The sequence below is a fragment of the Oryzias latipes genome, chromosome 2 (assembly GCF_053564925.1).
Source record: "Oryzias latipes strain Hd-rR chromosome 2, Olatipes_Hd-rR_3.1".
Taxonomy (NCBI): domain Eukaryota; kingdom Metazoa; phylum Chordata; class Actinopteri; order Beloniformes; family Adrianichthyidae; genus Oryzias; species Oryzias latipes.
In genome coordinates, this window is record NC_136238.1 from 5781555 (window position 1) to 5808978 (window position 27424).

Sequence of the window (27424 nt, forward strand, 5' to 3'; positions counted from 1 at the left end):
ATTAGACTATTGTCTGTCGTTACCTTGTGTGATTTTTCTGCATCCGTGATTCCAAACACAGCATCACGATTCACATACAGAGTATTATGGTCTGTATGTGCTTTGCTGTAGACCTGCTGGTGTTTTCCTGCAAAAAATCCAAAATCCTCATCAGGAAAGGAAGCAGCTTTTCGTCTGCTTGCTACTCAGATCTCATTAAATGATTTTCTAATAAAGACAAAGTGACTGAAGTCATGGTGTGAATGCGGATAAAAGCCAGAGGTCCTCATCGATTTCCTTTATTACACCTGTATCGTTTTCTAAAGGTCACACATGACTCCCGGGATCTCTGTCGAATGCTTCCTCTAATCATGAGCCTCTTTATTAGTGCCGTTGTTGGTCGTCGCTATAAAAGAAAAACATCCAGCTGCATCGATTTAAAGGCTTTTGTTTTGACGCCAAACATTACGGCTCCCTCCCCTCTTTTAGTCTTAGTTGTATCAAACCTTGTTTTTCTCATTTGGATGACGTTAACGTGGAGCTGAAGCTCCAACGGCCTTCTGTCAGATGGTTCAGAGAAACTCTGGAGGATTCCCAGAACCCATCAGGGAACACGGAGGCGTGAAAGCGGCCCGTTTTCTTCCTCTGATGAACCACACGGACAGAAGAGTAGGTCTGCTGGCTCTGAGGAAAACAACTGAGAGCCGTAATGAGTCGCTGTTTCTATTAGACTAAAGAGTGTTGGGGGTGGGGAGGGGTTACGGTAAGTTTGTGGTGCGAGGCTGCGTTTGCTTTGACAGGTAAATCCCTCATCGTGGTCCTTTAAGGAAACATGGAGTTTCAGTTTTCCAACCATATTTATGTTGACTAAACATCTGCATGAGCTCACGAGGAGTCCCTGTTTCCATCGGTAACCCGCCGTCCGTCATGGTCCAGGTGTGCATGAGTTACCAAACCTCATGTGTCGTCACCCCTCACTTCAGAAGGTCTTCGTTTTCCACTGAATGTCTTGAATCGTCTGCATGGATTCTACTCTACATCCAGCTGCTGGGCTTTGGTCGTTGTTCCAATTTTGAAACCGGTTCAAAATCGAGTCTAAAAAAACGATCAAAGTCGTTCCACATTTTCTGTTCTCAGGTAGGGACCAAACGAACGAACCCCAGTCCATTTGTAAGTTAGGCTCCTAGTGTCCACTTGGGTGTGGAAGTATTGCAGTAAACGATGTTAGTGCAGCAAATAAAAAAACAGCGAGGACTCTTGGTGAAGCTATAAAGACGCTGAAGCATCCTACGTGATGCTCAGAGGATTAGTTGGGTTTGTTCTTGGTAGGCTGAGACCACCACTGATGGAAGATCCTTTGGAACTGGTTACTTCCTGAAGTTTGCTCCGCTTCCGTGTTCGGTTCGTTCTCGAGGGTTGCTATGTGTGAAACCAGACGAAGTTCTGAGATGTATCGGCATTCTCCGACCCACAGGTCTACTCAGCTGTTCCTCAGTCAACTGACCAATCAGAGGCCTCAATAAAAGTAGGTGGAGTCTGCTGACCCTACGTTTAACCTTCAGAATGTTTGACAAATATTGAACAACCTGTTTTTAGGCGGTAGGGGCGTGGCCTTCCAATAAGCTCACTACGGATTGGTGCCATGGAAACGTTTTGTCAGACCAATCACTGCTTACAGGCTCCAACATGGCGGCGCCCACATCCTGAAAAAATGGCGGCAGAAATGACTATATTTGGTTGGAGCTAGAACAAACCATCTTCCATGGGTGACGTCGCACTCACTCAGTCCAGTTATGATATAGGGTCAATGAAACGGTTTAGCACGGACAAGATCAGCTGATGGCTCAAAGCAACCGGATCTAAAAAAAAAAGGAACCTGGATTGATCAGACGTCCGTCCAATACCCGTTCAGTCCCAAGTCAGGACCCTGTAAGGGAAGGATGTTTGTAGATTGAACCACGTTAGGAGGTTCGTGCCGCGGACGGGTCATCCACAAAAGGAGGAGGAGTCTCGTGTCGTCATCTAGTCATGAAAAGATGTGTTGAATTTACACCTGAATCACAGAACGTTGTAGACTAGAACCTCGTCGTCCAGCATCGCGCTGACGTTCTGAGCTCGAACAGATGAGCAGTGATAATATTTAGGGATTGAACCTGTGAACTTCACTCTGACGTTGTCAGTAGCAGCTCTCTGTCTGCGCCGAGACCAGATTTACTGTAGACTCACCGTCATCAACGCCGTCGTTCACTGGACGGACAGACGGAGAAACGCCAACACAAGTCATCGTTAGAGCTGTGTCCCCATCAGACATCCACAGAACATCAGCTGACCTGCTCTGCAACCATTCAGACCCCAGACCGGCCCCCACACCAACCTTTCCCCTCTTCTGTGGGGCTTTTGTGTGGCCCAGTAAAAGCCCTTTCCTTTAATATCCCGCCGCTTTGCCTCTTCAATTAGATCCTGCTTTATGAATCCCACTGGAGGCGACGGATTCATGCGCCCAAAGGTCTAAAGAGGTGATAATCGGTGGGCACTAAAGCAAGAGAGAGCACATTCTGTGGAGAAACCATTAGTCCACACTCTGTCAGGGCCACACTTCAGGCCCACCTTAGCCAGCGTCACTCTGTGTCTTTGTCGCGTGATTGTGCTCGCCGTGAAAGCGCCGCGCGTCCGCCAACGCCGTGTGCTCTGCTTCTTCTGTTGCTGCAGGAAGCTACCGCTGAAGGAAGAGAATGGAAAAGAGTCTCTCAAGCCAGATACCATTGAAATCAAGGTGCACGGCGACAACAGCCTCCACATAAAGCCAGACGACAGCAAAGCGTAAAAAAAAAGGGGGGGGAGGAGTCAGTCCTGCCGGTGCCACTAAAAGAACCTTCGGACCACGAGACCAAAACCGAGAGAAGCTACCACACTGGAGGAACGGACGTGTAAATAAGAAGTTCTACAGAGAAAATAGGAAGTGTTTACGTTGTTCTCATGGGGTCAGTGGGAGGAGCTTATTGATGGATGATTGTACATTATTTCTTCGCCTTTATTCGTCTGTTGAGGGTGAATTCTCCAGTTCTGCTTTTGTTTTTGCCCATAGAAGATTTCCAGTTGATGTCTGTGAACCCCCTCCCCCCCCATAAAGCCCTTTAAGGGTGAAGGTTCCACGCCCGATGCAACAAAAACGTCTGCCTTCAACAGCCGGACTGAATGTGAGCGGCAGGTCAAGCAGACCTGCTTTTCTTGGAGGAGCGGGGAAAAAATAATTAAACAAACTTTTATGTTGTTGTCACGGAGACGGAGGTTGGAGGACGATGGCGCCGAAGAGCACGAGATACGGCAACACTCCTTCGTTTTGATTTGGGAAACACTCTCTTCTCTCTGGTGTTGTGTGTTGTACATAGGTGGGAAAAAAAGAAGAATATTTTACAGAGCTTTTATGTAAATATACTCTAAAGGATGTCTCTCCTTCCTGATGCAAACAGCTTCTTTTGTCAGCGTTTCTCCTCCTTTTGTTGTTTTTTTCCCCCCGTTGTGTTTTGGTCTAAAGTTCAGTGATGGTGTAAAATTGCTTTTCCACTCATTTGCTTTTCCTTAAGACCCCCCCCCCCCCCACCCGACCCTGAGGCGTCCTCACATCTCATTGGAGGCAGTAATTACTGCACTCCTCCAGCAGCCCCCCCCCCCCTCCATCTCCTCATCTTTGATTTTTTTTTTGTGTCGTTCCTACGTTGATGGTGAATTCTGGGAAATGTAGTCTTGAAGCCGCCGCCGCTGGATGACTGCAGCTTTGTGACACTGCGCCGTGTGTTGAATGTATCTTCATGTTTGTTTTTCCTCGTTGTTCCCTCCTCCTCGCGTCTTTGGGGGGGACGCCTACATGCGGGGCCTGCTCCTCTGTGCATGTGTTGCAAACCCCCCACCCCCCACATTCAGAAGAGAACGGTCGTGCCGTGGAGCCCCCCCTTCCTGTAAATAGGGGAACACAGTGCCTGGAGGCCAAACAAATTGTACATGTTTTTTTGTATTTGGATATATGTCTATAAAGCCCCGCCCCTCTTTCCTACAGTCCTGTTTTTTTCCTGTACGGGAGGGGGGTGGGGTGCAAAACCAAATGTTTGAGCTCAGTGTACAGTGTGTGTCCTCTCTGCCCCCCCCCCTGCCCTTCAGACTGTCCCCCCGCTGGATGTGCTTTGTGCAGGAGGTGGGATCTATTGATGTCTGTACGTTACCTGTGGACTATCGTGACTCCTCCCATTTGCCGCTGTAAATAAAAACATGTCCTGTAGAAGCCAGTGACACGTCGTCGTCTTTTTTCGTGGCGGTGGGTGTTTTTCGTCCAAAACAGGAGACTTTAATTGGAATTCAGCCCCGCCTCCCTTTCCCCCACTTCGCTGCTTTTATCCTTTAAAGTTTTGCTCACAGGAAGTTCCAGAAGTTCAGACGCCGGTTTTTGATCCCATGCCTCGTCTTTCTGAAGCGTTCTTTAAGTTCACGCTGGCGTCAAAACATAACCAAAAGTTCATAGTAGTAGGTTTAGGGGCTGTCATCTGGACTTAGTTTTTTAAAGTTAGAAGACGTTTCACCTCTTTGTCAATTCTGAATTGGCTGGTAAAAGAGCTGGTACGTATGGTATATATGGTATATATGGTTTTGGGTCGTTAAGAGTCCTTTGTCATCAGCTGGGGGTTGGGGAGCCGGTGACTCCCTCCCCAAACTGGTCATCTCTTTCAGCTGTTAACGCCCCAGGTGGAACCGGTTCGGTTTGTTTGGGTTTCAGAACACTGCCATAGATGGATGGAAGAATAAGCTGAGACCACCATCCTTGGTCTTAACGACCCGAAACCATGAAGGCTAAGTGGGCAATACCATCCAGTTTCAGGTCTGACTCCTCCCCCATGAGCGCATATATACCAGCTCTTTTACCAGCTAAATCAGAATTGACAAAGCCTCTTGGATAAGAGGTGAAACGTCTTCTAACTTTACAAACTAAGTCCAGATGACAGCCCCTAAACCTACTACTATGATGGAATCAGCCTGGATGAATGAGAGTATTCATAGACATACCCAGAAGTTTAAAGTAGTGTTTCTCCTGATCCAGAAGATTTCTTGGCTTTTTTATTTTTTATTTTCTCAACAGGTTGAGTATTTTGAGTAACTGAGCGATGGAAACCCATACCATGAAACTTCCACCACACAATTTCTGTACCTGCATCACCAACTGTCACCATAGAATCAACCCGCTTTGACCTCATGTGGTCCCAACGTCCCAAAAAAAAAAGCAACTTGGATCCTTTTTGGTCTGAAACTACTGTCTTAGTCCTTGCAGAGGATTGTAGACGTTCCAGACCTGCTGAATTCTTGAACCCTTTAACCCTGGCTCTGGTGTTGGCATCCTTCTGACTCTTCATCGCATTTGTGGAGAAAAGCAGTTTTGTGTCTCTTTACGTTAGAAATGTTTGAGGTGAGCGGCTGAAGAGCCCCCGTTGTTCAGGCGGCGCCGGCGACGTCTCCAGTGTTAACTGACCACAGCTGCTCGACAGACGTTCATCGACCTGGAAGAACACCGACTTTCCTTGGGTCTGCGAGAAAAACGGAGTCTGGGATCTGCAGTTGTGGACAATTTGGAGGGTCAGGAACCAGGAAAGTGGGTGTGTTTCACTTCTCTAACATCAAGTGGAGGCGGCGTTATCTTAAAACCAGCTTTAAGCTCAAAGAAAGTCCCGGCAGGTGTGCGGTCGCCCCTGCTAACCTCTGCGTGTGCGTTTGTAGCAGTGCCACAAAAGGTATCCAGTGGACAAAAAGAAAATCTTAATGACAGCTGAACTCAGAAATGAATAACGTCCACAAGGGTTGGAGAAAACATGTGCTCTAACACAAGTAGAAACACTTTGTTTGTTTGTATGAATGCTGTTTGTTGGATTATGTGAATTCTGGAGGAAGTGGGTGGAGTCATCAGTGAGGGAAGAAAAGGACACAGAGGAGGAAATAAGGAAAAACGGCTGGGGAAGGCTACAAGGGACCCCAGGAAGAAATAAGATATGATCTACCTAAGAAAACCGGATTGAGGATGGAAGCTACAAACAAACACATGTTGGTGAGATCAATCCATTTTCTTTTTAACTTACATTTCTTTGTGGATTTACATCTTGTGCACATTGGAAGAGGGACTAAAGAGACAGAAGAGAATGAGGGGACTTGTTTTTGTTTTGTTTTGGAGGAATGTGTTAGAGGTTTGACTTTAGTTCGTATTGATTAAAAAGGTAAATGAGTACAACCCTAGTTTCTGTAAAAAGAGTGTCAATGAAACAGCTCGTTACACGTTGATGAGTAAAGAGAAAAACCGGACTTTAGTGCTTTTAAAGGAAAGGTTGGATCAAAGTCGTACAGAGATGCACACACTGCCCACATACTCGGGGGGGATCCCTGTGGGGGCTTCAGGACAATGTCTGGCAGGACAGCAGAAACCCTTCATTATGTGCGTTGTACATGGCCTCTTCCTCTGCTGCTGCCAGAAAGATAACTGATGGTTTTCAGTGGAAAAGTACTGATGTAGGGTTTGAAGGCTGATTTCATTTAGTTTGCAGCTCCATGTGTTCCTTGGGGTTCATTTAACCCTTGTGCTATCTTAGATGACCCCCCCTTCCATTGGCGTGTTCTCCCTACCATGACAAAGGTGGATAAAGGTGGAAAGATTTCATGTAATCCATGGACACCAGTGAAGATCACAAATCATTGAAGAAAAAAGGTTCAGAGCTCTGTCTAGTGGGTCTAGATGACCCACCTCCCACTGTTAACCTGCCTAGGACAGCACTAGTGTCATGAGAAGTAACCCTTCACAGGTCACATGTTTCAGTTCCTTCAGAAATACTGACAAACTCAGTGGTTTAATTCACTTTCAAGCTAGGTTGACACCAAGTGTTCTTAGCGTGTAGGTTTTTGAACGCCCCTGGGGTTCACATTGGACAAGCAGGGAGGGGCTACTTCTTCTTTCTTTTCTTTTTCTACTGTTTACCAGTCCTCCATCTATTACAGTTTAACCAGACGTTCATTTAGCTCAAAAGTTACAATTTTAAATGCAAAACAGAATTATGAGTATTCATCTTCCAGCTGTTAGGCATGGTGGTGGTAGTATGATGCCATCATTTCTGATCCAGAGGTTGTAGCTTTTTACTGTAATCACTGACAGATTTCTTTCAAAATTATTTTATATTTAAATTGTTAAATTGCTGGAAGTCGTGCAAATATTTGATTCAAGAGCATCTTTGACGTTTTCAGAAATATTATTTCATAATTCTCCCTTAATTACATTTTTTAAATACATTTTTTTAAAATTACACTCATTTTGTCAGAAGTCCATGAGTAGGAAGTATCAGGATGACCGTTAGCTCGTCCAGGCCACGCTGCGGCGGCGTGGCGAGATAAAAGCCGTGTCCATCCACAAAGATCCTGCTTTAATAGCCTCTAATTTTCCGTCTCGGCTAAAGTTGACACAGCTCATTTTTCCAGAGGACGCTCTCCTGTTTTCATCAAGGTCACTGGCAAACCGTCATTACTCCAGCTTTTAATGTTCGACTCAGTTCTCTGAAACACTTTGCTGATTAAAGAAGAGGAGCTAAAAAAGGGAAGGAGCGGTTCCTAACAAATCCGTCCTGTCTGCGGCCTTCAGTCCGAGCCAGCAGATAACGATCCTCAGACGAATCCCTCCGGCATCAGGACCCCGCCTGCCAGCGCTAACAAGAGGAACAAACTTCAGCTTCATCCCCTCAGGGGCTTAAAGGAGGGCTGCACATCAAACGCAGCGTCTCGTCGGGGTGAGGAGGAGCGCCATCCGGGCTCTGGGGGTTGGGAGGAGGCCTGAAACAATGGCGGACAGAGAACAGGAGGGGCGGTGGACGTCCACGTCCCCACACCAACGGGGGGGGGGCGGCAGACGAAGCTCTCAGGTGATATTTCTCCACTAATCTTTCCATTTGCAGAGACTCCCAGGACACCGACAGCACCTTAATCCCAGCTGTGAGACGGCTTCTGGGAAGTCTGAGGATCAATCTCTCCGCTGAAGTTTTCCAGCAAAACTTTAAGCTCCTCCTCCAGACGGCGCAGGTGAAGCCGGCAGGAAGCTTTCAGGCCTTAATCTGCTTCATTCCAGGCTCTCCCAGGAGAAGGTCTGCTCTGCAGGAAGAGACGTGATGCAACTCCTGTGTCATTAGCAGCATACCAAATCAAAGAAAGGGACTGTTTTTACTAATCAGTTCAGTCTTCATGGCACTGCCCCCCCTGTTAGGGGTAAAAGACTTCAGCTTCACATTTTCAAGCCATTTGAGAGTAACTTAGGGCTCATTGGGTCCTAAGTCATATTGGGTTTGTTTTTAACCGTTTAGGCTCTAAAGCTAAAGCAGGGGTCATGAACCTGCAGGTCCAGAGCCACATATGGCCCCTTTGCCACTCCATTATGGCCCCCTTACCCCTTCATTATGGCAACTTTACCTCCATTATGGCCCCCTTACCCCTCCATTATGGCTCTTTTACCCCTCCATTATGGCTCTTTTACCCCTCCATTATGGCTCTTTTACCCCTCCATTATGGCTCTTTTACCCCTCCATTATGGCTCTTTTACCCCTCCATTATGGCTCTTCTACCCCTCCATTATGGCTCTTCTACCCCTCCATTATGGCTCTTCTACCCCTCCATTATGGCTCTTCTACCCCTCCATTATGGCTCTTCTACCCCTCCATTATGGCTCTTCTTACCCCTCCTTTACGGCTCTTTTATACCTCCATTATGGATCTTCTTACCCCTCCATAATGGCTCTTCTACCCCTCCATTATGGCTCTTCTTACCCCTCCATAATGGCTCTTCTACCCCTCCATTATGGCTCTTCTTACCCCTCCATAATGGCTCTTCTACCCCTCCATTATGGCTCTTCTTACCCCTCCTTTACGGCTCTTTTATACCTCCATTATGGCTTTTTTACCCCTCCTTTACGGCTCTTTTACCCCTCCATTATGACTCACAGTAAATCAGATCCAGATTTAAGAGAAAGGATTATAAGTTTTCTATTTTTGAACAAATTCTAGGGTTTTAAATGCGCTTTTTTGAATGAAAAAAAAAAACGATAAACAGTAATTTAATTAGCTCTAATTTAATTTTGATTAGTTAGATCTTGGAATTTGTGGGTGTGATGCACCACAAACAGTAAAATAACTGCTGACGTCACATAACCTTTTGATGCAACAAGAGGACACAGGGTGTCTTTTATTTTGAAAGGAAATCATGAACCTCTATCAAACATAAACTATTTCATGTGTTGATAAAAGGCTGTTTTTTCTTAAAGTTTATGTTTTATTTAGCAAATAAAACCAGTTCATTTATATTTATCACAATGACATGAACACAAACACAAATCTGTGTCCTCATTTTCCTATAGAGGACTCTGTGGCTCCTCCTACTGGGTTGTCGTCGCTGATAGATGGACCTGAATGGCTCCTTCAGTGCTGAAGGCTGCAGACCTCTGCTCTAAAGTGTCTGTTGTTCCTCTTTTATCGGTTTCCTGGGTTTCCTTACATTAACGTTGTGGGTTATTTTCTTGATGAGTTCTTCACTTTGGTTTCCCGCTCCGTAACGATCCTCACACGGCGGCGTCTTTCATCTCTCCGTCACAAAGACCGCCGCGGCCCATTCCTCTGAGCACAGAGACCGCCTCCATCTTTTCCTGCTCTCTAAAAGAAACTTTTTGCCTCCTTTAATCCTGAACAGAAGATGAATTCTCCCTTTAGAGGAGCAAACATGAAAGCTTTTCTATCTGAGCAGCAAAGTAACAATTAGTGTAGGTTTCTACGGGTTATTTGTTTTTAAACAGGCAGGCCGCTCAGATAGGAACATGGCGCCGCCGCCGTAGACGGAGCGCAGGGACGAGCGAGGAAAGGTGAGGGAGAGTTTTCACAACATCTTTAACTTACTGAGAGTAGTTTATGTTTAAACTAGGAAAGGCTTTATTCTGGACACCCAGATGTAGAAGTTTCGATAAAGGGCGCCCTTTTACTGCGAGGTCATTCAGCACGTCCCGAGTCCCGTCTGTGTCCCCACAAAAAAGAATTCAGGCGTGAGGTGAGAACGAAGGACACATCAGGAGGGATTCCAGTGAAATGGTCCTAAATTACCTCTGCAGAAGCCTTTCAGAGCGTCTGAACGGAGAATCACACAAAGCGTTAGGAAAATAAAAGCCTGTTTGATATGCAGCTCGGACAAACCGGAATGGGAATCCTGAGTGAAGGCGTCGGACACGCCGGTCGCTTCATCTCTCCCAGGGCTTATTCATGACAAATCTCACCGCCACGGGAGACATAATTGAAGTCTGCGGCGAGAAAAAGCTTTACAGGGTGGATGACGGAGAACTCATCGTACGATATAGACGCTTTATTTTGAACATCCCTGTGAGGGAGGAAGAGGAGCTGCAGAAGTGGACGTTTGGTGCTCTGAAAGCGGCAGAGACTTCATCGATGGAGAGAGTTTGGACCCAGGTACCAACGCTAGCTTTCTGAGGAGGCGCCATGTTCTACAGAGAACACCCATGGAGCTGCTATCTATGGAGAATGACCAGGTTCAACCGTCTGACCGCTTCAGACTAGTTCCTGAGCCTGGTAGTTTTGCTCCCGTTGCTCCTCAACCTCCTGCCCGAGGAAAGGGGTTGGTTAGTTATAAAATGGAGGGGTAGAGTTAAAGTCCCATTATCCGACACACACCTAGGTGTGTGTCATTGGTCCTCCACATTTGACCCCTTCCCTGGGGGAGCAGTGAGCTGCGGACACAGCAGTCCTCGGGAACCATTTGGTGGTTTAACCCCCCAAACCTTAATGCTGAATGTCAAGCAGGAAGAGATTTTTAGAATCTTTGGTTTGACTCGGCCTGGATTTGAACTCGAGACCTTCCAGTCACAGGGCGGACACTCTACTCAGTGTACTCAGGGTGGGTGAAGTCTTTTCTGATCCTAAAGTCTTGGTCCCAAGACTGGATGCGGGTTCGTTTTCAGGTGAAAAATGGTCAAACCCTGAACAGGGCTCGCAGGTGACCGCCATGAAGTATCCCGGTCGTAGACCTGCAGGCGACAGGTCGTAGTGAACACTTGCACAACACGTAAGGGTGAAGTAGGTGAGACGCAAATTAGACAACTAGACAGTGAGAGTGTAGTTTGAGTGGACATCCTACGTGCACTTCAGTATCACGTGCACAACTCGTGTGTGCGGTCAGTAGGGAGGCGGTACTCGCGCCCTATTAACGACTAGGACGCCATAGGACAGCTTCACCCGTACGTCATACGTGCGTGGAACTTCCATTATCCTTACGAATGCTTCACAATACACTTACTACACGCATGACAATGGTACGCTCCATTATCATGACATTCCTTGATCATATGAAACAAGAAGACCGCTGCCAGAAAGACGAGAGGAACGCAGAACCAGAAAGGAACAGAACTGGACTTCTTTTTTACAAGAAACAAACAAGTCGGGTCGTTCTGTCCCCACTCGTGATAAGGAAACAAACGTTGGCAGCGTTTATAGTCCGATCCTTAAATGACTCACACCTGATGGAGGAAAAGTGTCACGTGTAGACATCATTTCTGATCCTTTCCGTGTGGAGGGATGAAGCTCTCCTCACCCTCCTCATCATCATCGGGGGTCTCCTGCCATCTCGGACCTCTTTCTAAAACCTTCTTCTGGACCCCCTTTGCTTCCAGAAGCATCTCCGCCTGTGAGAACGCCAACCTCTGACGCCATTAACCAGGAAGTTTGTGTAGATCAACTGAGATGCTGTGACTCCAAAGTATTCAACTTTGAGTGGATGTTGAGTTTTTCAGCTGTCGGAGTCGATAATAAAACAAACTCTTGGAACAATTTCCGGCAATAATATTCTTTGCTTTCACTAAACTTCATAAAGATTACGGAATTTATCTAGACATCTCTGAATTGTGTGTCCTTTTCGTGTTAGCAGCCTTTCTTAACTTTAGGGATCTCCTCATCCGTTCTCAGTCTTCTCTGATTCCGTCCTGAGATCTTCTCTGTGCATCGATTCAGCCGACATCCCATAATCACAGGTAAAAATCTACATTCAACTGTTCCAAACTGAAATAACTAACATGGCTGCATTTAAACCTTCAACCATATTTTATTGAATATCTTCCAAGTTTTTTCTTTTAGGTGAAAGTTTTCTTGTTCTAGAAGTTTATACAAATGAATTGTTGCTGTTACATAAATGCCACAAAACTGCATAACAGAATATCATACCTGAGTAGTATTTTTAATTTAAATAAAGTACATTTTGTGATGCAAATTACAATTTTTGTTTCAGAAACAAAACTTTTTGTAACCTAATTAACTAATTCTTGACACAAAATAGTATTTCAACCCTCCATTAGAAAAATAACAGAATTCTATGGAAGATTATAAGTAATTTTTCTACAAACACACACAAAAAAATTTTTTTCCTACAAAGAAATACTTTAAAAAAAAACTTTAACAGGATTGTGAGGATTACTCACCTGAAGCTATGGAAATGTGGAAAATAAAGTTTTTCTTTGCATCAAGGCTAATGTATGTGCATAGGACTATCAAAGAGGAAGCATCCAGCTAAATATTTCTCTGTGGCTTAAGTTTTAACATTTATATATTGATTAAAAATGTTTTTTAAATATTTCTTTAAAACACTATAGAACTTTATCACTAATCAAAGTAAAGCAAAACCCCTGAGATGCTTAAAAGAAAATATTTGTCTTTGTTTGCTCAAATTAAAAAGATATTTAAACAAATTTTTTGCAAAATATTGATAATAAGAAAACAATATTGTATTATTATTTATTTTTTGTGTGTCTAATGTTTTGCACATATTTGCTGCAAAGAAAAAGGTTTATGGTCGGACGCCTGCATTTCAAAAAGACACTTTCTTTTTATTATTATTTTTTATTATTATAGAAATGACTCTGAACTGATGCTTTGACCCTTAGTGGTGCATATTTATGTTTTAAATTTTGTCTGAATGTTTCAGAGATTCTGTAAATATTCCCTTTGTTTGTTTTTTATTTAACCTTAAAAATATTCTGTAACCTTGAACCTTATGGCATTCAGAGCAAACAGCAAGGTAAGCATCTCATTGAAGGCAAACATGACAACAAACCCTTTGAATCTTTAATTTTTCAGATTGCATTTAGCTTTTTCTGTTTAGCTTTTCTCCTTTTCTTCAGGACATTTTTAATACTTACATTTTGGACTGAAACTACGACGGAGTATTAGGGACACCCAAAAAAAAAAAAAAATAGAGCCACCAAAAAAAAAAAGTAAAATTACGAGATTTTATCTCGTAAATTTAGGAGATAAAAACTCGTAAATTTACGACTTTTTATCTCATAAATTTACGACTTAAAATCTCATAAATTTACAAGAAAAAAGTCGTAGATTAAGGAAAAAACACCGAAGTTGTCCGTTTATCGGAACCTAGCTTGAAGATACGACGCTGAAGTTAGCTTCCGATTCACAGCTTCCGATTCGCGAGGGCACTAAAGAAACATTCCGCTGCAGTTTTCGCACTAAGACCACCCTAAAACCGGGTCCTGTTCAAAAACCGCTGGACCTGGACTGCTCAAACCTGGATTAAATTATACATTAGATACTAAAGAACACATTAAATACAGTTTCTGATTTGTGAAACCTTCCTCTGATTTGTGAAGATGTGAAATAGGTTGATTTTTTTATCGCATTTTACGCACTGAGTCCACTTCAGATTAGGTCCTGTTCAAAAACCGCTGGACCTGGACTGCTCAAACCTGGATTAAATTATACATTAGATACTAAAGAACACATTAAATACAGTTTCTGATTTATGAAACCTTCCTCTGATTTGTGAAAATGTCAAATAGGTTGATTTTTATCGCATTTTACGCACTGAGTCCACCTTAGACCAGGTCCTGTTCAAAAACCGCAGGACCTGGACTGCTCAAACCTGGATTAAATTATAATTAAGATAGTAAAGAACACGTTAAACATAGTTTCTGATTTGTGAAACCTTCCTCTGATTTGTGAAGATGTGAAATAGGTTGATTTTTTTATCGCATTTTACGCACTGAGTCCACTTCAGATTAGGTCCTGTTCAAAAACCGCTGGACCTGGACTGCTCAAACCTGGATTAAATTATGCATTAGATACTAAAGAATACATTAAATACAGTTTCTGATTTGTGAAACCTTCCTCTGATTTGTGAAAATGTCAAATAGGTTGATTTTTATCGCATTTTACGCACTGAGTCCACCTTAGACCAGGTCCTGTTCCAAAACCGCTGGACCTGGACTGCTCAAACCTGGATTAAATAATAATTTAGATAGTAAAGAACATATTAAATACAGTTTTTGATTTGTGAAAATGTGAAATAGGTTGATTTTTTTATTGCATTTTACGCACTGAGTCCACGTCAGACCAGCTCCTGTTCAAAAACCGCTGTGTGAAATGGTATCATTTCATCGAATTTTATGCAATTTAAGGATAATGGGGACAAGGGAAGGACAACTTAAAGGAAAACACTATAACAGGAACTGTAAAGTAAATCAGAAAACAAACCAAGAAATATTGAACAAAAAAACAAAACTTAAGTCAGTGGTACATGCTAACCATGACCATAACTATTTGTCCAATCTGACATCTGTTTCCCAGTTTCTTTTGTATGTTGAGATTTTGAGACTCAGTGCGTAAAATGCTATAAAAATCAACCCATTTCACATTTTCACAAATCAGAGGAAGGTTTCACAAATCAGAAACTGTATTTAATGTATTCTTTAGTATCTAATGCATAATTTAATCCAGGTTTGAGCAGTCCAGGTCCAGCGGTTTTTGAACAGGACCCGGTTTTGGGTAATCTTAATGCGAAAAATGCAGCGGAATGTTTCTTTAGTGCCTTCGCGAATCGGAAGCTGTGAATCGGAAGCTAACTTCAGCGTCGTCTTGAAGATGAAGTATGTGGAGCCTTTTGTGAAGCTTCATTTCCGGATTATTATAGGTTTAAAACAAAGAGATTCTGAACCTTTTGGCGACTTAAAATCAGATTATTTTCCGTGTAGCAGTCTTTCCGGGGTTCAGTGTCAGTAAAGCGGAGTTTAATATGTAAAATAAGGAGCTCAGAGACACGTTTGGGTGCAGATGATCGCTGCAGCCTTTATTCTCCTTTTCATTCACATTTTCTGAAGTTCATTTGTCTCATTACGTCATGAACCTGTCATCCGAACACCAATGCGGAAGTAAACAGTGTTACAAACGCCCCCTCCTGCAGATGAAATGTCCCGTTTCAGCATAAAACAATAAAGAGGAATGAAAATAGTGTTTTTTATTAGCTTTGGAACGTTGAACATGCCAAAAAAAGTGCTCCTCCTTTTGTGTGACGGAAGCGTCACACAGACGTAGAGTCTTGTCTTTGGTGGAGAAAGGATTAAAGCGAACAGCTGCAGGGACACCGACGACGGCTTCGTCGGGCTGCAGAGATCCTGCAAACCAACCATCAATAAATAAAACTTTAATGAATCGTAAATCAAACAAATGAGCCTCCAGACATTTGGAAAGTTATCAATTAACATTCAGCTCACCTGTTCAACAAAGTTTAGTCGGTCTTCTCTGCGGCTGCACGGCGTTCACCTGCTGCTCTGCTTGCTCACTTCCACTGTAATCTCCTAAAATTACGAGTTTTTATCTCCTAAATTAACGAGTTTTTATCTCCTAAATTTACGAGATAAAATCTCGTAATTTTACTTTTTTTTTTTTTTTTGGTGGCCCTAATACTCCGTCGTAGAAAAGCCCTTTTCAAAAATCTGGTTTTGTGCTTCATTTAAACTTAAAGTAAAGTTTCATTTTTGGACCAACTGTTAAGAGAGTTTAGCGCGCGCGTGCACACAGACAGACACGAGCGTCGATGGACGGCTCCATAGAGTTTCAAGTTTCAACAAACTCATAAAGAACCGGAAAAAATGTACACGAGCAGGATAATTCTATGTTTTAGGATATTTTGATGATAATCGCATGTTCTGATTTTTCCCAGGTGAGTTTTTGTCATATTTTGTCCAATTTTAGCTTTTTATTTTTAATGTTCGCTTGCTAGCCAACAAGCTAGCGGGAAGCTAAGGCTAAACTAGCTGCTACATTCATTCCAGAATGTTCTAACCGTTTAAAACACACTTTTCAGTGGTGACTTTAGAAATGTGAAGGTCAGCTATGTTTCCAAAGACCTTACATGGAGCTGTTTAAAAGTAAATGAAATGCCAAGCCTAATTAAAGATGGATAATCACCGCTAATCCTGAGCATGCATGGCTTTCTGCTCTAATAGGATCAACATAAATGAAGTCTGTGATCTGACTTAAAATCTAATGACACGATGTTCTCCACATGGATTTGTTTTTAGGAGAACTTCAGCCTGAAGGGACTTCTGCAAAGGTCTGAAGGAGCTTCACGTCCTCACCTGGATGGAGCAGGTAAAAGAGTTGGCTCCTTAAAAAACAGGCAGGTTTTTTTCCCCCCCCTTTTTTAGTTGATTTTACACTTATTTTGTTAAAATAAGATGTCGTGCAATATATGTTTTTAAAAAAAAAAAATTTATTGATCCACACAATATCGTTTTGCATATTATTTTGTATATTAATTTATTTTATTTTTTTTATAAAAATGTTATTATTTATCCTAAAATCTACCTATAGGTGGTGGTCTAACGTGAAATGAAGGTGATTATGATGTCTGTATTACTAAAATGTATATGACAATGTTTAGGATTTTGCCCAAAAAAAATAACATATTTATTGTTTGATAAAAGTAACTTGTTACCTGGAAAAGCAACTAGTTTAATTACTGGGAAAAAGTTGCTGTGTGTCAAAATATGGACATTTCTGATCAGTTTTCAGTTGAATCGAGGTGAATAGACATGTACTCTTATATAATCTTTAAAATACTTTATTTACTGTATTGTTTTTGGAGTATAAGTCGCAGTTTGGCCACTGGTGCGACTTATACTCTAGAAATACGGCACTTCAAAAGGAAAAATGTGAATAACATCAAGTGGAATTCTGTTGACCAAATGAAATGAATCTGATTTAAATATTCTGACAGCTGGTCTGGTGAACAACTGTACTTAATAATAATAATAATTGTTTGTTGTTACTGTAGACAGTTAAAAACTCTCATAGCCTGAATCAGTAGTTCTTGAGCGTTTTTTTCTATTTTACAATTAGCTTCAATAATTTAAATTTAATGCAGTTTTTGTGGGAATGGTTGACATCCTTTTTTTAGGACAACCCTTGATTTATTTTTTACTTTTAGATATTTTTTCCTTATGTTACACAATGAACCAAAAACTATACAAAAAACCTAATTCAGAGTAGAAGAATTTCAAATTTTTCACTGCACAAAATGTCTTTGTCTTACAACAAACTTCAAAAGTGTAGAGATACATAAAAAAGACACAAAAAAAATCCATAACAAAATATAAAAAAGTCATTCATAAGTCATTTTTTCTTATCCACATTCTAGTGGCTCTGGTCTGAGCAAACACAGAAAAACTGAAACATTGCTCGCCGTTCTTGCTCGCTTACAAGGTGGTGATGAAAGTGTTTGTATTTATTTGAATCCCTGCTTCCTATTGGCTGATAATAACAACACAAACGAGAACGGCGGCGTCTTTTACGGCCCGTAAAGTCAAAAGTAGACAGTCGCACATTTACAAACATCTTAAGTTAAAGATCCTTGTTAATTATGTGTCAAAACTCCTGTTGTGGTTATTTAAAACAAAAAAATATATAAGTTAAAAACCTTTTTGAAACTTTTATATTTGAAATGAGAAGTGTATTAATACTGAGAGCTGATGTGGTTTTGGCAAACGCACCGGTACGTTCAGAGACTTCTATGGCTTAAAATGAGGATGAGGAAGATTCATGCTTCATCTCAATTTTTAAATAAGTAAATTTTTCTCAATTCACTTTAAACAAAACAAGTTTTCATTGAAACTGAAAGATTTCTTGTTTTGATTAAATATTTATTTCTAAATGTTCTCATTGGCCCATCGGAAACACAACCTAATTCCAGTTTTGAGTCAGTCAGCTGATATTTTACAACGTTTACTAAAAGTCACAGAGATCAACATTAGCTTAGCTTCAAAGCTAATTGTTGCTAGCTTCTCAGCAGGTTCAGCGTCAGAAAAAACTCTTTTTCCAGAGAGGGAATGTGAAGTTAAGGATTTAATGTCACACTTCTGACTAAACATCGGATCTTTGACCGCTTTTTTGACGCTCTGTTTGTCAGAAAGTCAGTTTTGTGGTTAAGTGTTATGTTTAAAGTTAAACTAAAGAAGACGTTAAACCGGCCTCTTTGGATGTTTATATATTTTTGTATTTGTCTGCGTTATCTTACATTGAAAAATGAGCTTTCGACATGTTTCAATTAATAACATATCTGCTGAGGCGCACCGTGTCGCAGTTCAGACTAGAAACCGGTCAAACTAGTTCCCCAGCTGCGCCTGCAGCTGCATGAACTGCAGCGGCTGCAGTTAAATGTCAGACAAACTGTCACCAAAGTCTAACATTTATAGGACACACAGCAAAATACATTTACTCAGATCAGGAGGGCAAGAAGGGATTCATGTTTTAGTCAAGAGCACTTCTACTTCAACATTGTTTGGAGGCTTGTCCAATTATGATGGTATCTTGTGCGGCGCTAACATATTCTGCTAAGACTGCGTTTTGTGCTCATATCACGGTGTTTCCCTTAAAGCCTGTTTAAATATCACCATTTCCAGAACGCACCTCGCATAGCTGAGCGCAGCCGGAGGAGGAAATTCCCGGCCCTTAATAGAGTGCGCGGTGGGCTAAATGTCAACCGTTCTCTTTCTGGAGCCGCCGTTCTCTATTAGCCTAATGCGGCGGCGTTACTCCTCTTGGCGTTGTGCTAATTCAGAGCGGGGCTTCTATTCAAAGCAAAGGTAACAGACGTCAGCACCTCTGGAGTAGCTTTAAAAATCAATTTGCTAAACAGCGCAGAATCCGTGCCGTGATTGTCTCCTTGGAAGGCCTTCGTCTTTGGAAAACTGGTGGAAACGTGTCCTCTCCGAGCTCGGAGCCGCCTGTTTGCCCCTTACTGTAACAGCCCCAAGCCGGCGGGCGGGATTCCCGCGCCGACGCGCAGCGGGGAATGCAGATCCCGCCTGTCAAACGCGCCTGCGGCGTTGCCGGCTGCTAATGAAGCGAAATATCCTGGCGTCTTGACTCTGAAATAGAGCTGTATGTTTGGACACATGAATATGAATACAATCAGCTCGACTTGGCTCATTAATGAGGCAGGGAGAGGAACCAGCAGACAGGATTAATTAATTATGGAGTGACATTTATGGATAATAACCTTCTGGTTGGTATCGCGGCTAATGAATATGCATAAGACTATCAAAGAGGAAGCATCCAGCCAACGTGAAATATCTATATTCAGATCCGTGATGGAGTCGCTGCCCCGCCGTCTGGATCAGCTGCTTATCGGCCTTTTGCAGCATTGATGTTTTCACTGATGTTTCCAGCTGAACTGACCTGTTCCTGCTGCAGCTCTTACTCCCGTGTGGAGAAGTAGTTCAGGGATGATTAATGACGGATGCTCGCCGCAGAGCCGCAGACTCACAGCAAAATACACCAGATGATACTGTAGGAAGAGCGAACGGCGCCGTGTGTGGACGGGTGCAGCTTGTTGCAGATAAATCTGCACATTTAGAAGAAGTGTGTGTGTGTGTGGGGGGGGGGGGTCTGTATGGTAAGCAGCCGGCAGGAGGATTTGGGATTAAATGTAGTTATGCCTCTGAATCAGGTCTGCCTCACCTGCTTTATGCTGCGACTTTCAGATCCATGCAGCTTTGAAGATTTCACAATAAAAGACCTGGATTTATTTACAAATGTTATTTGCATCTCTCAAAATCCCGCTCCGTTCATCTTCTTAACTGTTTTTCAAAGCGTTCCCACTTTGGGCAGAACTGTGGGGGCAGAGTGAGCCTGTCCCCCCTTTTACCATTGTTTATGGGATCTCCCACTAATTTACAGCCCCTCCCATCCTCCAAGCTAACGTTGGAGGTGCAACTAAAAGCAATATTATATCTATCCAGTCGTACAGTTCAAATCCAGATTCTAGCTCAGACCAGGAAATCCATTTTTCTACAACGTATGCATCAGAATGGAGCGGAGCAGGGAGACTTTGGCCCCGCCCATTTCTGTTTTTAGGTGACTAAAATGACTTGGATACAAAAATACTCAGACTTGCAGTTATAATCTGAATTTCTTTTATAAAATGCCACATGTTAAAAACACCAAACTCACCATTTTCATCCGAGTGGGTCTTAAACGTCGTATTCCAGCCCCACATGTCTTTCATTTGACAAAGACAGGAGCGATAAAGGTAAACTTCAGGGGCCAGAGGTCTCCAGGTTCCAGCTGTAGTCTATCCAGAACTGTTCTGCAGTTTAAATCCATCATCTTCAAACTGTGTTCAGAATAAACAGGAGCAGGAAATGACAGAGAAGTTGAGAAATGTGTGTAGTGTTGCCTCTCGACAGCGCAGGTTACCTTTGTGTTTTGTGTAATATTTAAGGTAATTTTTGAAATCTGCGTTTTTATTGGGATTAGTTCTGACTCTAACATGTGCGCAGCAGAGCGACCCTTTCTATGTTTGGATGTAAGCTATAAGAGAACTCAGCCTATTAAAAGACTATGGTGTGTTTAAAACACCATAAATAGCCACACAGACGTTATCAAGCAGCAGATGGGAGATAAGAGCGTAGAAATGCTCCTGACTGCAGGTGTGAGGGTTTATTATCTTCCCGTGTTAAACGGGTCTGAACTAAATTCCACGGCTGAACATTAATGGGAGCAGCAGAAGGTTAAACATATTTAATATTCAGTTAAGCGGTTCAGCTCTGGATGATGTACATTCGTGTTAAAAATCACCATCCAGGATCTTTTTTGTTTCAATTTGTTACGTTTATTATCTGCAGATTTTCTGATTTACCTCACTTAAAAGTGAGTTTTTCTTAAATATGAAAGCTAAAGCCTTCGTTCTGCTACTGTTTAGCTTTTACATTTATTTTTCTATTGTTTTTATTTAGGCATAAGTTAAAAACTTTGGACCATTCTGGGACTTTTAGGTTGAAATGGTACATTTCACAAGAACAGTCCCACTTCACAAGCATTTAGTTTAATTAAATCTTTTAGTTTTGGGAACAAATATACTGTTAAGATTCTAAAGAATTATTCTAAAGCAGGGGGGTCAAACTCACTTTGACTGAGGGCCACATCAGCATAGCGGCTGTCCTCAAAGGGCCTGATATAACTTATACATGTAAGTAAATGTAATGAAAAATAAATGTCACTTAATGTGAAATAACTCATTATTTATTTATTATAACTTTTTAAAGTGACAATTCCAGTTGCATTGAAAACATATGTTTGCTTGTTACTTTAGCATAAATCCTTTGACATTTGATTCTGTCAGGTTAGGTTATATGGACAGTGTTTAAATCCTAATGTATAGTTGCCCAAAAAGTCCAATTCCCCCTAGATATGAACAAATACAAACCAATTTTATTTTTTATCTTAAGAAATTAAAAACTTTTATGCTCTCGAGGGCCACATAAAATGACATGGAGGGCCACATTTGGCCCCCAGGCCTTGAGTTTGACACATGTGCTCTAAAGGTTTTTTTTAAGGTACTTTTCTGCCAACAAGTTAGAATGCCTTTGTAAAACGTTGTTACCAAATGGGAGTATTATTGGACTTGACTGCTTCCCTGTCGGAGCGGCATCAAGCTCCTTCTGTGCCAGAAGCTCCTAGAAGGTGAAACAGGTCGACACTTCATTTAGCAACATTTCTACCCCAGTTTAGGGGAATTCTGACAGGAATCCTGGGTCCTTAAGCAAGCAGAGCGCCCAGCAAACGTGCAGGAAGAAGCATCTGAACACAGTTTTGACTTGCAGCTGAATAAATCTGCATTTGAGTGTAAAATATTTCAATTCAGGGCAGAACTTTCAACGATGTCTCTAAAATGTAAACAGGAACTGTTGTCTCTAAACGCATCACATTTATTCTGGCTGGAGAATGACTCAGATGTTTAGAAATAACAGCATAAGATCTCAAGAATCTGCCTGTTACTATTGAGTCCTGCAGTTCTCTGTGAAAACAGGCCATCCAGGTAATGAGCAGAAAGCAGTGCAAGGACACCTGAAGGGAAAGTGGCCCTTCATGATCTGTTCAAACATATGTAATCTATATGTAAACATTGGGATAGTACAAAAAACCTTTTTGTGAACCAAGCTTTTCTTAGAATTTCAGATAATAACCTCACAGAAAAACATTTCAAACGGTAGATAATACAGACACAACAAGGAGCAATCGTTAAAGGCCGTGTCCGGCAACCACTAAGTACATTTTGCGCATTTTCCACGTATGACATTTTCGGTCTGTAGTGATGCGTGATAGATGCATTTCATACGTATTTCTGGCGTTCGTCATTCGTCAACGTGCGCAGATGTCCGTCGAGGGTTTTAGCTTTACTTGAATTCAGTTTTGAGTTGTTTAAAATACTTGGTCGGTTGAGAATGACGTCTTATACACATATTTTACGTAGTTTGTACGCAATTGTAACGTAAATCGTACGCAATTGTGCGTGACTTTTGCGAGGTGCATACGCATATTTGTGGCTTTCCACTTTCTATCGCGTATTTGGCGCACGTCACCTTCAAATGACTTATTTGACGCACGAATCACTAATGAATTACATATGAACAGCAAAATAATCACGCACAGTTTATGTTGTACGTTGACTTACGTGTTCTTTGTGTGGTTTATTCGTACTTCTTCTGTGGTTTTAACATGATTCCTTTGTGACACATCTGTGAAATTTTCACGTAAAGACTACAGCTTTTCTCATTTTCCACGAATATTCACATATAACCAGTTTTCCTCTGTGCAATATGCGCAAAATGTACATAGTGGTCGTGTGACACGGCCGTGATGTTTAGTAGTGTTCATTGGATTTAGAAGACCTGACTTTGCTAGACGTCGGAGTGCATTGCATGAGTGTAGTTCCAGTTCTTCCTTCATTCATGTGTTGTAGAGGAAAGCTGAAAAGTTTTTATACAAAGGAAACAAAAGGAACCCCAGTATCCAGCCCTGTGGTACCCCCACCTGTAGACGCTCAGGGTTCTGACGAGGGTCATTTGGAGTATAATTTTTAAACTGTTGCAGTGAAATATAAATTGTGTTTTCGGTTGTTTTGTTATTTGTTCATATACTGCAAGTTATATCGTCATCGCAATATTGATCATATTGCATATCGCAAGTTTTCCTCATATCGTGAAACCCTAGCTGGCAGGAAAAACAAGTCTGACAAGATGCAGAGAAAAACAAGAGGAATGAACAAAAACATTAACAGACGAAAACCTGCTGCTAGTTGATAAATGGTTCTGCAAACTCTGTGAGTCTCTGGTATTTATAAATCATTTCTGGCAGCACGGTGACTTTCTCAAAAAGCAGAACGGCTTTTTGTCATTTTCCAGGTGATACTTAACCTGTTATCAGACCTGTTATTGCTGTCTTTTTTCAGTCACATTATCCCATCAACACGGCAGTTTAGCGTCCCGAAATTCTCCGGCGCCGCCTTGCCAATAAAGCAACACTTACTGTGTGTCATTACCATATCGGCTCTGCTTCTGCGGCACGCCGTCGGCTTTTTGTGCACCCGCACGGCCAACCTGCGCAGGTGGCAAGATGGATGAAATGACTTTGGAGTGCTGTGCCAAATGGGAGTGCGGTCTGCACTCACACAGCGCTGTCAGGACTGATCACTGTTATTCCAGCTGCCTATCCAAATAGGGTTCTGATGGCTTACCCCTTTCATGGAGTCGTGGCGGTGGAGATAGGAGCCCAGCGTTCTGCCACGCTCAGCAGATCTGATTAGAGAGGCTGTGATAGCTGGTTGTGTCAAATAAAGCACTACTGAGTATTAGCAGAGGACAAAGCAAACACAGATGCTGCATCTTTGCCCCCCCTCCAGTCTGAAAGAAACACCAAAGTGTATTATGGAGTATCGCGCTGTCACCTTGAGATGTGATGGGAAATGCAATGGACTGCTGGATAAAGCTGTAAAGGAGCTTAGCTGTAGTTTAGAACCCATTGAAGCAGAAGCGCACACACTGGTCTGCTGCTTCGCCCGGTACCTTAAAGAAGACGTTCCCGTCCTCTGAAGAGGAGGTGACGGGTGCTGGTTACGAGTAATTGCTGATACAGGTCATTGGAGGGCAGATCAGTCGTACAGACACAACCAAGTCAGTCCCTTTAACTTTGCCAAAATGCCCAACGTGTTCCTCTAGTATTTTCCATAGAATAAGTCGCAAGAGCAAAGAAAATGTATAATTAAGAAGAAATAAACATAAACGAGCCGTTCCGAAGTATAACTCTGCCAAGCTTCTGAACAAAAACGCCAAGTCTCGGCGTAATACTGCATTCAAATTTGATCCTCAACGCTAGCCCCAAAAATGTCTTCATAAACTAGACGCTCCCGTCACGTGTGGACGAAGCGATCGCCAAGGTTTTCACATCATCGCTACATGGAAGCATTGACTGTATATCTCATTTACAATCCACGTAAGACTACGCCTTATGTCAGACTGAAAATAAATGACTTGAAGTAAAGTAAAAATGGCTGATGGGTGCTCTCCACTCTGAGGTTCACCTGGGAAAAAGCATCCTCAGACATGTTGGCACGTTGTGTTCTCGCTGCAGCGGTTTTATGGCTTCGCTTTCATCAGAAGTCCATCCTTTCCTTTACTGCCTCGCCGTCCCGTCAAGCTTTATAATTCATGACTCTTCTTTTCTGTTATCCAACAAGAATTCTTGCTGTTTCTTGGTCACTCCCTCCATCCTGGTGCTTTGTCAGAGCTGCTGCCCCTTTTGAAATGTTAATATAAGCTTGATTCGTGCAGGTAAAGCCCGTCTTTACTCGTAAGTACAGCTGGTCCGCTTGCAGCCGTCGCTACATAAATCCTGCGTGATACATAGATAAAAGGCTCGCCCTTTTGTGGGGATGGAGAAAGGCGCAGTTTGACGTTTCAGGAAACATGTTCTCTGAATAACAGCTGGCTGGAGCTGGAGGAAAAGAAGATGAATGTTTTGTTTGAGCAAAGATTCATAATAACTATGTTTTATTTAATTTTGACTCTTAATGTAATCATTTACATTCAGAGTTATGCTTTTATTTCTCCTCTCAGTGTGAAATCCCACCTGAAGCTCTCTGATTTAATCTGAGCTTTTCTGCACTGAAGGATTTGTCGGGCGTCTCTGTTGTTGTGATGAAGTCTCACTCTTTTCCCTTTTGTTCTGTTTCCTGTGGGAGCTTGACTTTAATTGAAAGAACCACTTAAGACGTCCAACTCCATATGGTTGAAGTCAGATGTGTTTTTGAAACTTAAAGGCGTTTACTGTTCAGATAGACAGAGCTTAGGAAGGTAAAATCTTTTAAAGACCGTTTCATTTTCTACTGAAAAGCCTAAACTGTAACAAGATGTTTAATTGACTCAAAGTTTAGCTTAATATCAAAACTGTTTTGAACTCTGTGATTTTTCTCTGAGGGAGAAACCTGAATGTATGAGAGTTTAGCTGTTGAAGAGGTCCATGAGGCAGCAGTGAAAGCCCAGACCATAATACTTCATTGCTGTTTTTCATAAGCCAAATTATAGCTGAGAATATTATCATTGTTTTATACAACAGAGACTTTTGATGAACAAAAAGTTAGAATACTGTGAATGTTGAGAGTTCATCAGAGAGACAGGAAGCTGCCTTTGTGGCGTCTAGGGGGGAGGAGTCTAAACAGGTTGTGTTTAACCCTGTACCGGTACCGGTCCAGGTCCTGGATGGAGGGAAGGTTGGGATCAAGAGTCCTCTCTGCAGGCCGGATGGTTCTGTGCGGTCGGGCCCTGTCGTGTCTGGTTGCTGATCCAAACCAGACCGTGATGGACGTGGTTGGAACCGACCGCATTATTGCAGAGTAGAGGGTCATCAGCAGCTCCTGAGGCAGGTTGAACTTCTTGAACGTCCATTGAAGGGACACTTCTGGAAGTGAAGGACATGAAGGGAGGCTCCTTCTGAAGTCCACAGTCATCTCCACAGCTTTCAGCAGGTTTAGGTCCGGCTGTTTCTGGCTCTTGTCCTTTGTACGTAGATCAGAGCAGCTCAGAGGTTATTTCTACTTATTCCTGGGATTCAAACATCTTCATCAGATCTCAGTTTCTTGAAACAGCTGAACCTCGTGCTCCAACAGCCATAAAGCAAACTCCTTCTCTGTGGTTTGACAACGTTAACACCTTAACTGCTGATCTGAAACATCTGCTTCAGCTGGCCGCCGTCCAGCGCCCAGGAGGTTCACCTGCCTGTCCTCGCTGTCCAGCAGCGTCCCTGCCGTGAAATCAGCCCTCTCCCCTTCACTTCTCCTCAGCTCTCTTGGTAGGACAGCAGGCAGCCACGCCACCTTTGGGTCACACTTGTTTCCTGCTAATGTGACACAGCCAGATGCTCGCCGCTGCCTAACCAGCTGTGATTGGATGTAAGGGGTCGCCAAACAGGTCTGCAGGGGCCTGGGGGCAGATCAGCCATGGCTTTGACACTAATAGGCGAGCTGAACTGAAGACGCTTCAGTGCTGAAATGGGCGATCACAGTCTTATTGTGTTAGTCAGGAACAGAGCAGTTCATGACAGTGAAGGTCAGAGACGCAAAAGGAATAAGAAGAAGAAGAAGAAGAAGAGCATCTTTGAATGGAAACAATATTAAGAGGACGTGCTTTATTCCAGGTTTTTTCTTTGCAAAGTTACATTCTATCTGTTTATCATTGACCAGCATGTCAGTGTAGGTTTAAAAAAACACCAGGAAAGTGAAACACTACCTTTTATGTGTTTTCACATTATTCCAGTTAGATCCTTGGTCATATTCACTCCTTTAACTGCCTTTCAATTAAAAAAAAATCTTTTAATTAACTAAATTAAATACATAATTTCAAAAAACCTCATTCTTAACTGAATTAAATGACAAGTCCAACAGATACTCGTCTGCCAAAGACATGTTTAAAGGTTTTTATCTGATGCGTCATTTTTTACGTTAAACTACAGACAGAAATCACTGTTGATTTAAGGAGGACCTGTAAAAGGATTCCATAAATCAATTAAGGTTTTTTTTACTTCTATTTATTTATTGTTGTAAGTGTAGACAAACAACAAATTGGCAACTGACTTATGGTCTGTACCATAGTGACATTCCTTAATTTTTTTTACGTTTATTTTATTGGTGGCAGAGCATGAAATACATAAATGACAGAGGAAGGGAGAAAAACTGAGTAGTTTTGATGTCTAAAAACCAGATGTGCAACGTCTGGAAG

The 27424-nt window shown here is 42.3% G+C and overlaps 2 protein-coding genes and 1 long non-coding RNA gene across 19 annotated transcripts in view; 2 read left to right on the forward strand and 1 right to left on the reverse strand.

Moving 5' to 3' along the window:
- ncam2a (neural cell adhesion molecule 2a) overlaps window positions 1–4259 on the forward strand; it is a 321431-nt gene extending 317172 nt beyond the window's left edge. For all 13 annotated transcript variants that reach the window (XM_078931074.1, XM_078931083.1, XM_078931079.1 and 10 more), the window contains one exon: window positions 2689–4259. In XM_078931074.1, the coding sequence (XP_078787200.1) occupies window positions 2689–2803 (115 nt within the window). In that variant the 3' untranslated portion in view covers window positions 2804–4259. The remainder of the gene's footprint in view (window positions 1–2688) is intronic.
- A 10873-nt stretch (window positions 4260–15132) lies between these two features.
- Window positions 15133–15685, reverse strand: LOC144983801 (uncharacterized). Its single transcript, XR_013647615.1, has 2 exons — window positions 15584–15685; window positions 15133–15484 (listed from the first exon to the last, which is right to left on the reverse strand). It is a non-coding gene; the product is annotated as an uncharacterized LOC144983801 (long non-coding RNA).
- A 21-nt stretch (window positions 15686–15706) lies between these two features.
- The window catches only part of LOC101159248 (uncharacterized), an 85691-nt gene continuing 73973 nt past the window's right edge, over window positions 15707–27424 (forward strand). For 3 of the 5 annotated variants that reach the window (XM_078931177.1, XM_078931172.1, XM_078931155.1), the window contains exons 1-2: window positions 15729–16032; window positions 16394–16463. Coding sequence is in view for 1 of the 5 variants with exons in the window: in XM_078931155.1 (XP_078787281.1) it covers window positions 16455–16463 (9 nt within the window). In the remaining 4 variants the exon portion in view is untranslated. Of the gene's footprint in view, window positions 16033–16393; window positions 16492–27424 lie in introns of all 5 variants that reach the window. The other 2 variants (XM_078931164.1, XM_078931184.1) reach the window with 2 other exon arrangements.